This window comes from Sinocyclocheilus rhinocerous, unplaced genomic scaffold (assembly GCF_001515625.1).
Source record: "Sinocyclocheilus rhinocerous isolate Xijiao unplaced genomic scaffold, SAMN03320098_v1.1 scaffold463, whole genome shotgun sequence".
Taxonomy (NCBI): Eukaryota; Metazoa; Chordata; class Actinopteri; order Cypriniformes; family Cyprinidae; genus Sinocyclocheilus; species Sinocyclocheilus rhinocerous.
Window position 1 is genome coordinate 141,144 of NW_015627535.1, and position 13,179 is coordinate 154,322.

The window sequence follows — 13,179 nt, forward strand, 5'->3', positions numbered from 1 at the left end:
GTTGGACAACAACCAGGGTCCTGTTGAATCACAAGTCCACTGCATCACAGCTCATATAATTTTTAATAACAAATTTGAAGAATCCTAAATATTTTGTCATTGGAATGCATCTTTCTACATAATTCTACAACTTTCTTTTTTAAATCCAGATTTTCAATGTGACCCAGACTTTTGGACCCCACTGTTTGCTCTTTGAAATGTCGACCGCCAACACACTTCTTCTGAAGGAAAATATTCACATAGATAAACTGACTCAGTAGCTTGTATCTTTTTTTATCCTTTGTGGAAAAAGACAGAAATCATAAAGAGACACCAGAAAGGATCACACATAAACCACTTTACATATATGTATACTTAATAGTAGGTGCAAATTCTGCAAAATTGAAGATATGAAAAAATAAAATCTTGATGGGGAAAAAAAAAACGCTAAACAACGGAAGGCAAAACTGCACAACTGGTTGTCCTTCACCACAGTTCTGATCACTCGTCAAATCAATCTGCTCCGACGTTGCTCGGGTCATTTTATTTTTTCTTTCCTTCTCTCCTGTTCTTCAATCTCTCTGTTTTTCCTCCATGTTTTTTTTCTAACACTTGCCCCTCTTGTCACGTTGCTGGAATTTCCTGAGCCGACGGGCCCACAGGTCCTTCCACGGGATGAGCAGGCTGCCCTTGTCCACCACCACACCGCTCTGACCGCGGGAGTCGTCGTTGTCAGAACCCATCAGCAGGTACTTCCTCCCGGGTTTAATTTTGGGGCACTTGCAGGCCACGTCTTTAGCGCGGACCCACAGGAGCTGGTCTCCTCTGCGAATGCGATGTCCACCCTGCTTATAGACGGATATGATGTTGATAGTGAATTTCCACCACTCGCCAGCCTTATCTCCTTTTAGCACGTGAACCTGGACAGCTGCGGAGACAAACGGTCAGATTAAAAGATGTTAGAGCAGGAAACAGCAAAATGAGGATACTTTTAAGTCAGATTTTAAATACGATTATTATTTTAGACCCTATCTATTGTGTGTGTGTGTGTGTGTGTGTGTGTGTGTGTATTCTCGTAGCTTCGTAAAATTACGGTTGAACCCCTGATGTCACATGGATTATTTTACCGATCTCCTTGCTACGTTTCTGGACCTTGATCGTGGTAATTACATTGCTGTCTATGGGAGGGTCAGAGAGCTCTCAGAATTCATCAAAAATATCTTAATTTGTGTTCTGAAGATGAACGGAGGTCTTACGGGTTTAGAACGACATGAGGGTGAGTAATTAATGACAGAATTTTCATTTTTGGGTAAACTAACCCTTTCATTTAAATTATTATTGAATTATTAAATGACTTCATATGGCAACTTACTTGACCACAATGTAAGTTGCCATAGAAACACTTTCCTTCCATCTTCTAATACTGATAAAATGGAAAAATGGAGACCGACCCATTCCGTTCTCTTCATTATCCTTTGTGCGAAAATTTAAGCTTATGTGTATGTGTGTTGTGTGTGTGTGTGTGTGTGTGTGTGTGACTTTAAGACGTTTATCTGAGCACCACCCATAGAAGAAGAAAAAAGAAGAAAACACAACTGAAATCTCTTTAATACCTTGTTTCTCCAAGACAGCAATGAGATTAAGTGGAAAGCAGATAGAGACTTGTCCTAAAGTCTCCTGTTTTTAGTTATTTCTCTCTTTTTTTAAACATTTTTATTAAAAAAATCATTTAATTAATGTCATTCAATTTCATTTTACTTCATTGTTTTACTATTGTTTTAATTAACCTTAAAAGTAAAAAAAAAAAAAAAAAGTTTTGGGATTTTAATTTCTTTTTGCGTCCCTGTGCATTTCATAATCCTTATTCAAACCAGTTAATAACACATCCCCAGAATTTTGTTGACTATGTTATTCACACTCTAAAAACCTGTTTTATGCATATACAGTATCCTCAGTTCCAGAATTTTCTATCAGGCTAATAACGGACAGCTATATAAACAAATATATGTACACATATATTTGAGCTCATATCCTCTATTGCATTTCATGTAAACATCATAATTTGTAATAATATTAATAATAATAGTAAGTCAATTTTATTTATATAGCACATTTCAACATAGCAAAGATATCCAAAGTGCTTAACAATGTAAAATAAAATTAAAAGAGAAAAGGAAACACAGAAAATAATTTAAAAAGACAGACAATAACACAACAATGAAATTAAATTAAAATGCAAAGGAGAAATAAGTTTTCAACCTCGAAAATGGGGGACAGATAAAAGAGCCCTGTCAGCGGATCTTAAAAGTCTGGTAGATGACAGAGGGATAATAAGATCTTTAAGATAAGATGGAGCTTGATTATTAAGAGCTTTAAAACAAACAACAGAATCTTAAACTGAACTCTAAAATGGACCGGAAGCCAGTGAAGCGAAGCTAAAATTGGAGTGACATGGTCATATTTCTTTGCCCCAGTCAGCAGCCTTGCAGCTGCATTTTGTACCAACTGGAGGCGTGAAAGCGATGACTGAGGAAGACCTGAGTACAGTGAATTACAGTAATCTAAACGTGAGGTAATAAAAGCATGAATAACCTTCTCCAAATCTTGAAAAGACAAAAACGATTTAACGGTTCCTAACGACAGAATTGATTTGTTTGGACAAACATAATTCTGAGTCTATGATAACGTCCAGGTTTCTAACCTGTGAGGAAATGGAGGGGCAATGATTGCCCAGCTCCTCAATAATATCCATTCTCATTTTTTGGGGACCAAAAACAATCATTTCTGTTTTGTTCCCATTGAGTTGGAGAAAGTTATTTGATAACCATTTTTTAATATCTGAGATACATTCCAGCAATGGTTGAATGGAATCACCAGCTTTTAGTGGGAGGTACAACTGCGTATCATCAGCATATAAATGAAAAGAAACATTGTGCTTCCTGATAATATCCCCCAGAGGGCACATATATAAGTTAAAAAGAAGCGGTCCCAGATAAAAAAAAATAATAATAATTTGAATAATCCATCAAAATCCTAAAGCTTTTAATCCAGATTTTTAATGTGGTCTCAGTCTTTTGGACACAGTTCACTGAGTATCTGCAACTGCGGCGCAAATGGAAAAAGTCCTGCATCAGATGTTAACGTCCAGCCCATGTGGTAACTACTAACAAACCCAGAGATCCCCCCGGGTCACACCATTTTAACTATCATCAGACTCGCAGATTGCGAGCTAATCTGTACTTGACGTGAAGTGGTTTCACACGGGGAGGACGCCCAGAGGGAGAAAAAAATGACCTCTATTACACATTTAGACCCGGTGTGTAACGGCGAGGCATGGCTGGACCGCCCTGAAACACTCACACACACCCTGCGGCCAGTAACCCGTGAACCAGTAGCACGTCATGTTTAAGAAATATGCCATTACAGCATTGTGTGAAAATGACACAGGAAGTGCTCTTTCTTTCCTAGCACTCTTTCTTTTCGCTCTTGAATGTGAACACTCTCTTTAGAGAGGGAGGCAAGGATCGCCCCCATCGCTGAAAGGAATGCCCCAATTGAGCAGCAGGGGGGAGGCTGTGAGCAAATTGCACCCAAATTGAGAGAACGCACTCCCATAGGCCCGCCATTCATCGCCTGTGTTTCTCTGGGCCAGAGCCCGCTTCGCCATCCAAATAACAAAAGATAAAAAGAAAAGAAGGGTGTGAGGAGGGTAGCGCGGCCCAGAGAGGAGGGGGACTGCTGTTTATCATCCCAGCCACAGAGAAGGTGCCAGAAGAATGGCGGATGTGTTTGGAGCTCATGAGCTATCTGAGGCCGGCCGGCGTGAGAATCCTGCTCCGGATCTCGCTCTTGACCTGATCTCGCTTCTTCTCGGCGGGAGACGGCAGCGAGCCGAAAACTGACTCAAAATGTGTTGTTGAGCTTCTTTGAATAGTTGAAAACAATTGTTTTGACTTATCAGCAGTGTTTGCGGATTTCTGCTCATACGTATTAAACATCAACGCATAATTTGTCCGGGGTTAGAATTATGATACTATTGTCATAAAAAGAATGAAGATTTTATGACTTTTGAACGATTCCAAAAGAAATATAATATTCCAGAAAATACACACTACTAATACATACAATTAAAGGAAGCTATCAAAAGTAAACCTAAAGGGATAGTTCACCCAAAAATGAAAATTGGATGTTTATCTGCTTACCCCCAGGGCATCCAAGATGTAGGTGACTTTGTTTCTTCAGTAGAACACATATGATGATTTTTAACTTTAACCGTTGCAGTCTATCAGTCTCACGAGCCGCAGGGTTTAATTTGGATTTGTCTGTGCATGTTTTTTAATAATATTAATATTTAATATTAATACCTTTGTGAATCATAATCATGAACCCTTTGAAAAATTAAAATCTTTACCTTGTATCAAATTATCATCACAAATATATAATATCCTGACCATCTAGAACACCTTAGCAACCAAATACTGTATATAGCATTGTCTTGTCAACAGTGCTGTATAGTAACTGTTTACATGTAATCTGGATTACGTAATCAGATTCCAAAAACTAAGTACTTGTAGTTAGATTATATTACACTTCCTGGTTCTTCTTTGAAAAGCTTGTACAGTATGTGTGGGTTTTAGACTTGACTATAAAACGCGTCAAGTAAGTAAGGCTCAACTCTTTCTTGTCCACAAACAAATTTGATGTGATTTATCGAGTTTCTGCTGCTTGGAATATGATTCCTATAAATTTAAGAAAAAGTAAAAGTACATACAGTGGGTACGGAAAGTATTCAGACCCCCTTAAATTTTTCACTCTTTGTTATATTGCAGCCATTTGCTAAAATCATTTAAGTTAATTTTTTTTCCTCATTAATGTACACACAGCACCCCATATTGACAGAAAAACACAAATTTTAAGGGGGTCTGAATACTTTCCGTACCCACTGTATGTATTTGAAAGACTATGTAAAGACATGATTACAAATATGCAGGTATATGTTGTATGTTTGAGGGCTGCTGTTTTAAATGTTTGAATAATTTTTTCAGTGCTGTTCACCAGTCAGTTTAATGGAAACACCAAAACACTATAATGTGGAAAAAGTAGTTTTGTGATTTGATTTGAGCAATGATATCTTTATTTGTATAGATTTTTGTCTTTGTATTGTTCTGTGGACCCCAGGAAGATTAGCAAACACTCGCTAGAAGCTAATGGGGATCCAAAAAAAAATAAATAAAGAATATTATGTTTTAAAATGCTCATAATCAGATTACAGTTACTTTTTTTATAGATCACATGATTACATATCACTCAACGGCAGTCAATTATTCCGAATTTATTGACTCACCCCAATTATTACGTTTTTTCTTTTTTGATTTTTTCCTTTCTAAAGGGATTTACCACCTTATGCGTTAAAGAAACAAGTGCGCTGCAATCTCTAGAATTTTGACTTTGATCTTCCTTTTTTGTGGTAGCTCTGTATATATTGCTGTTGAAGAGTAATTAGCTGGTGAAGTGGATTTACTTATTGTAGAGTTAATGACAGTTATCATAAGCATTGTAATGTTTGAAGCAGATATCATAACAAATGTCAGCAGACCAAGACCATTTTAAAACTAGCAGTTCGTTCATAAATTCGTACGACCTTACCTTCACGCAGTGGAAATACAAACCGGAAGACAGAAGACACTGAGCACAGTGCTGAAAAGGGGTGGAGCTACATAAGGTCTATGCATTTGGACAATCCTCCAGTTTTTACATAATTGCATATGCCATGCACTAGTCAGCGATTACACAGAGAATGACACATTTTAATTAGTATTTGAATTATCACTCAATGAGTCATTTAGCCAAGTATTGCTATGTATTTGGACTTTGTCTTTAAAACACATTAAAATTAAAAAATTAATGTCATTTACAGTGTACTTCACACATACTGTACATGCCAAACTGACGCCATTAGTGTGGTAAAGTTAGTTTTAGTTTTGTGAATTATATGTGTACTAAATGTGCTTTTGTAATAATTTTTTTAGACTGTTAATGTGACTTTGATTCCGAAATATAACTTCCTGAGATTTGCAACCTCCTATTTGCATGCTCACTGTTCTCTGATGTCAGTTAATGGTCACATTGACAGATTTTACACAATGATCCCATGTGGTAAATGAGTTAGGTCAAAAGTAATCTAAAAGTAATCAAAAAGTAGTCAGACTACATTACCTAACATGTGTAATCCAGACCATGTTACTAACTAAAGTTTTCGTCATGTAATTTGTAATCAGTAACAGACTGCAATCTACCCAGCACTGCTTGGCAACCACCTAGAAAACATTAGCAACCCCATGTAGCAACGTCCTGGCAACCACAAAGAATATGTTAGCAACCAAATAACAGCATCCTGGCAACATCCCAGAATGCTGTACATTAGCAACATCTACATAGCAACTACACAGAATACATTAGCAACCACAAAGCATTGTCTTGGCGACCACCTAGAACATGTTAGCAACCACATACTGTAGCATCGTCCTGGCAACCACAAAGAATATGTTAGCAACCACATAGCAATATCATGGTAACCACACGGAAAACTTTATCATCTACATACTGTAGCAGCATCCTGGCAAAAACACAGAATACATTAGCAGCCACATAACATTGTGTATATTGCATTGCATATATTGTATAACCTTTAAACAAACACAAGGAAAACCAACCTAAATGCTTACTGCTGAAAATATATTAAAAGTGATGTCATCACTGTTTATGTTACACATATTAGAAGTGCTTATATTGAAAATGTGTTACTGTAATATATCAAATCTTTCTCTCTCTCTCTCTCTGCGTGACACTTTAATGCTGTGATCACTGGCACTGGTTTCATCAAACCCAGCCAAACGGGCACATTTCCTGTCTGAACGCAGCACTGAGCCACAGATACACTATGCGGGTGGCAAACACTTTCCAGATTCGTCCAGGTATTGAGAAAGACTCCCAGTGAGCTTTTTTCTTCTGCAAATGAAAGGTTTCGTTTGTGCGTCTCTGTATGTTTCTGCCCATGTTACAGACAGAGAAAGGCGATCTCTTTAATAGACAGTTTCTCCTAGTCAGCAATGAGATTACATGGAGACTCTGCTGCTTTTTTTCTCCTGAGAGAAAACCCCGGTAAACTCAAGATGTGTGTCTCATTTGGAGCTTCCGACAGTGATCTCAACAGTGTCTCAGATTTGCCAAAATAACAGATGAGAAGAATTCATTCTATATTAAAACAACCAAGTTACTTCAAGGTTGCTCTTTTACAGGACTTAATAGAGTTCCCAGGTTTCATTTAAGCCTCACTGAATTTAAAAAAATTAACTAAACTAATTCTTCAATATGAGCTCAAACATTTCTCATTACATTCTTCCAAAGTCACCTTCAAGACCAAAATAATCAAAATAATAAGGCTGCTATCTTTTTTAATAATTTGAATAAAATGTAATAATTTTTTTGTGCTTACATGCTTATAAATGCTTGTGTATCTTAATTTTTTATCTATTTAGAACTTTTTATAAAAATAAATTTTATAGCTCTTTACTCTTACAGCACGTGAACAGTTCTATTATTTGGGTGTTACTGTTATTCCTCTTAACATATTTTAGGTTAACAAAGCTGATATAAATTAAATTAAACATTTTAAACTTAGATGAAAACTGAATGAGACTTAAACTCTAAAAAAAAACCTACTCCAGTAGGTTTGAACTCTGAAAGAGCAACAATTGAGCAAATTTGGGTTGAATTTGAGCAATAAAATGTTCATATTCAACTCTTTTCATTTCTCAGCATGGATTATTGTAATCATTTCAACTGACATGAAACTTTCACACCCTGCGGTGTGACATGCCATCCATCCAACATTACTTAAAACCACATTTTGTTAATTCTTTTATAATTATTATGCATGCTGCCTTTATGAGCTCATATTAAACGATTGACTACTTTGAAATATTAAATATTTAAAAATGCATTTGTCACACTGCAGGACAATTGAAATGTACTAGTGAAGACAAAAAACTGATTAAGAATAATGATACATTTTTCCTGATACATTCATAAAATATAAAAACAGAACGGTAATTTTGAATTAATCTAAATCTTAATGTTAGATTAGAACCGTTTCCAGATTCTTGATGCAACATCAAATCCTGATATATATTGGTGATAGCAATAAATAGCTATACACAATACAATAAGAATATGTTAACGTGCCTGTTTAATCTGGCGAGTTAAACCCTCTTTTGCATGAGGCCACACGGCACACAACCATCCATCTCCAAAGCTCCATTAGACCGGTTGAATAGGATGAGACCCCTTTTATTCTCCATCATGACAACGTGAAGACAAAAAGAGAAAGAAAAGAGCTAGAAGGTGAGTGATTTCTCTCCTGATTAAGAGTGGGAGAGAAATGAATTTAAAAAGAGGAAGAGGCCCATAGATTTGCCAGGTGTCCCGCTGGTTTTCAGTGTCCGCGGCCAGTGTGCTGGAACACGAGCCGCACGCGGTACACAAGCCGGCCTCTAATCTAATTAGTGCGCCTGATTACCACACTGAAGCTCCTGTGAGCTCCCCGCTGGGACGCCCTACGCCCAGCCGCTTACGCCGGGGCACTGACTGCTGCTCTGCCATGTGTGTGTGTGTGTGTGTGGCAATGCTAAGGAGCTCTGTACACACACTGACACACACAGTTCTTTGATTCATTGTCATTCTCCACCCACCCAAGAGTAGGAGAATGCGACCCTTTCGGACCGCTGTCTCCGTAGCGACGGCAAACAAAAGCAGATCAACAGGGAGTATTTCTTTCTTTCTCGCCTCTCTCTGTCTGTCTCATCCGCCAGCGCTGGGCAGATTTAAAACTTCAGCAAGGACTGCAACGGAGAGCTGGATGCAACAGCTCTACCCACTAGTGTAAACGTCCTGTGCGTTCTGGACAGTTTATACTGTGTTGATACAAGCAATTGCTACTATTTCACTGAGACTGTCATTGCACAAACGTGCAGAGCGCTGATCTGTCTCTGAAGAAATTGTGAAAGCGTGAAAAAAATATAAAACATCATACTGTTTTTTCCAGGTTTTGGCTAATATGTTGATTTGCTGCTTACGAAACATTATTATGTATCATTATTATCTATGTTGAAAACAGTTGCTTCATATTTTTATGCAGCAAGGACACATTAAACTGATCAAAAGTGACAGTAAAGACATTTGTAATTTATGTTACAAAAGCTTTCTGTTTCAAATAAATCCTGTTCTTTTGAACTTTCTATTCATCAAAGAATGTATCACGGTTTTCACAAAAATACTAAGCAGCTTTCAAAATTGATAAGAACTGTTATTGATATTTAAGAACTAATAATAATTCATATCGACTGAGCACCATTTCAGCATATTAGAATGATTTCTGAAGGATCATGTGACACACACATACATGTTTATAAATAAATAAATAAAAGTTTGGGGTCAACCAGATTTTTATTTTTATTTTTTTTTAATTGAGATGTATTTGTTTGTTTGTTTTTTCTTTTTATTGTAGTTCTAGGCCAGACCTGCAAAAACAGCTTTTATTGTCTGTTTTAAATGTGCAGAAAAATAAAAATCATGGGGTCTCTCTGACACGTGGGAGCTGGTTGAACAGGGAGACGCCATTAGCCCTTTCATACTCCCCACCCACTGAGATTTATACTGCAGTCAGGACACTCGGCTTAGCCAGTGTTACCTGTCCTATATAACACCAACATGATGAACGACTTCCCTACGAGAACAACCTCTGAGTATGAACACTTATGGCTGAGAGTGAAAGCGAATGAAACTTAATATCACGGCCTGAACGATAGCAGCTACAGATGACCAGCAATGCCATTAATAGCTCCTTCTCTTACTTTCTCTGCCGCATTTTATTGTTCTGCTAGTCTGTGCGGTTGCTGATTCAACCGGTGGATGTTATCTATATTAATATTATCAGCTTCACCCCAGGGGATGCCTAAAAATGCTTTGGAAACCAGAGAGGGATTGCAAATGAGTCATCTCAAGTAATGAGCAGCAAGAGATGTTAATATAGATAAAGTGCTACTGATTAATGAGGAAAGTGCACTTCAGATGGCCTGTGTGCGTGGGATAAATTGGACACCTGTGTATCTATAACTTTAATTCTGTGTTCAACAGTTTTAGCCGTAAAGTCACATTTCAATTTTTACTAAATGCTGCAGGCACGCTGAGGCCTTCATATACGCTCGTGTCTGACAATCTGGAAAGTTTTTATTTAAGCCTGGAAATAAATAAGGTGTGAAGAACATTATCTAAAGAACCCTTTTCCACTGTAAAGAACCTTTTGTGCAACAGAAGATTCCATGGATGTTAAAGGTTCTTATGGGTGCCAGTAAAGAACCTTTATTTTTAAGCATGTACCGTTTTCAACATGCTTTTATCAGGGATTTCTCACATATATATTCACATACACAATGTTCGTTTATATTTTTTCCAGGTTTCAGTACAGCCCGAAACATTGCTTATGTTAATGTGGCACATAGGAAAGTAGGTCAGGTGGGCGGCGTCAGTAAATAGTTTTAGGTGAGCCGTCTATGGTACCTGGTGACGCAAATTAGAGGGCAATTAGCCATTTGTATGAGCGAACGCCACATGTAAAGGGAGTGCCACTAGCACAGCATTTCAGACACTGCAGGGGAGTGAAAAGGCGAAGCACTATTGTGTGAAGGAGTCCGTATTTAAAGAAGACTCTAATAGTTCTCGAAAAACTGTTTGATGTGACCAGTAGGCAAGGCTGATAGCCGTCGATTGCGGTGTGACTCAATTTGAATTGTTTCAGGTATGGAGTTTTATATGATACGGGATGTATATTTTAAATTTGGAGTTTTGTATTTTGATCTGTTCTTTGTGTAATTGTAAAACGGTGCAAGATCACGTTTTATGAGGATACATTTGGCAAGCTGCATCTATGGTTCAGGTATGGATGTTTTAAAGAGTAGTAAGTGTGTGTTAATGACTTGCTTGATCTAATAATGTTTTTATTTGTAGGAGAGTTTGTCAGCCACTGTTTTCTTTACCTCCATATTAAATTAATGATTTAGTGTGTTTTGTGTGTTAATTAGACGCAGCGCTCAGTGAGCGCGTTGAGAAACGTGAAGGGGGAGATTTTTCTTGTGTTCCTTTTGTAGTTTTCGTTTGTATTGTATTTCTTTGGGAATTGTATTTTAATTTTATTTGGGTATTGATGGTACAACGGTACAATTCACAGGTAATGGCATTGAGCAATATGCAATAATACCCTTTAAAGTTTATCACAGAAGTGTGCTGATTGCAGTGTATCACATGAAGGTGATTGCTTAATTTGGGTTTTGTATTTAAAGGGTTTATGACCTGCCTTGCCTGTGTACACCACATTATACCCTCTCTTTTTACCTGTCATGCTGTGAAATGTTTTAGCATTATATGTAATAAGGAATAAAGAGTTATGTATTTTGTACACCAGCACCTGCCTTTGTCCTTTAATTAGGATATACATGTTATTAATCGTTTAAATACGGCATTTGTCCCTTTCTGAGCACGGTAAGGCACCTGAAGGCCACCGCCTCTCTCTGTCTGTCTCATCCGCCAGCGCTGGGCAGATTTAAAACTTCAGCAAGGACTGCAACGGAGAGCTGGATGCAACAGCTCTACCCACTAGTGTAAACGTCCTGTGCGTTCTGGACAGTTTATACTGTGTTGATACAAGCAATTGCTACTATTTCACTGAGACTGTCATTGCACAAACGTGCAGAGCGCTGATCTGTCTCTGAAGAAATTGTGAAAGCGTGAAAAAAATATAAAACATCATACTGTTTTTTCCAGGTTTTGGCTAATATGTTGATTTGCTGCTTACGAAACATTATTATGTATCATTATTATCTATGTTGAAAACAGTTGCTTCATATTTTTATGCAGCAAGGACACATTAAACTGATCAAAAGTGACAGTAAAGACATTTGTAATTTATGTTACAAAAGCTTTCTGTTTCAAATAAATCCTGTTCTTTTGAACTTTCTATTCATCAAAGAATGTATCACGGTTTTCACAAAAATACTAAGCAGCTTTCAAAATTGATAAGAACTGTTATTGATATTTAAGAACTAATAATAATTCATATCGACTGAGCACCATTTCAGCATATTAGAATGATTTCTGAAGGATCATGTGACACTGAAGACTGTAGACATGATGCTGAAAATTCAGCTTTGCCTTCATAGAAATTACATTTTATAACAGAATAAAATTGAAAAAAAATTTTTAAATTGTAATAATATTTCACAATATGGCTATTTTTAGTGTAGTTCTGATTAAATAAATGCACGCTTGGTGAGCATAAGAAACTTCTTTTAAAACATAAAAAAAATGTGATTATTCAAAACTTTTGACAGGTAGTTTTTAGAATCTAAAAAAAAAAGTAAATAAATAATAAAATAAAAACTTGCTTTTTTATTGTAGTTCTAGGCCAGACCTGCAAAAACAGCTTTTATTGTCTGTTTTAAATGTGCAGAAAAATAAAAATCATGGGGTCTCTCTGACACGTGGGAGCTGGTTGAACAGGGAGACGCCATTAGCCCTTTCATACTCCCCACCCACTGAGATTTATACTGCAGTCAGGACACTCGGCTTAGCCAGTGTTACCTGTCCTATATAACACCAACATGATGAACGACTTCCCTACGAGAACAACCTCTGAGTATGAACACTTATGGCTGAGAGTGAAAGCGAATGAAACTTAATATCACGGCCTGAACGATAGCAGCTACAGATGACCAGCAATGCTTCATAGAAATTACATTTTATAACAGAATAAAATTGAATTTTTTTTTTTAAATTGTAATAATATTTCACAATATGGCTATTTTTAGTGTATTTCTGATTAAATAAATGCACGCTTGGTGAGCATAAGAAACTTCTTTTAAAACATAAAAAAAATGTGATTATTCAAAACTTTTGACAGGTAGTTTTTAGAATCTAAAAAAAAAAGTAAATAAATAATAAAATAAAAACTTGCTGATCCCAAACATTTATGTCTTTTTTTATTTGTTTATTTACAAATAAAGAAATCTTATTGTATCTATTACTTATTATTATTCTCAGTTTTATTTAGCAGCAAATATATATATATATATATATATATATATATAT

The 13,179-nt window shown here is 36.6% G+C and overlaps 1 protein-coding gene across 1 annotated transcript in view; it reads right to left on the reverse strand.

Annotated features, from left to right (window-relative positions):
- Positions 1 to 361: 361 nt before the first annotated feature.
- The window catches only part of LOC107728387 (netrin-1-like), a 68,910-nt gene continuing 56,092 nt past the window's right edge, over positions 362 to 13,179 (reverse strand). The window contains exon 7 of the mRNA XM_016538534.1: positions 362 to 907. Coding sequence (XP_016394020.1) covers positions 585 to 907 — 323 coding nt within the window. The 3' untranslated portion in view covers positions 362 to 584. The remainder of the gene's footprint in view (positions 908 to 13,179) is intronic.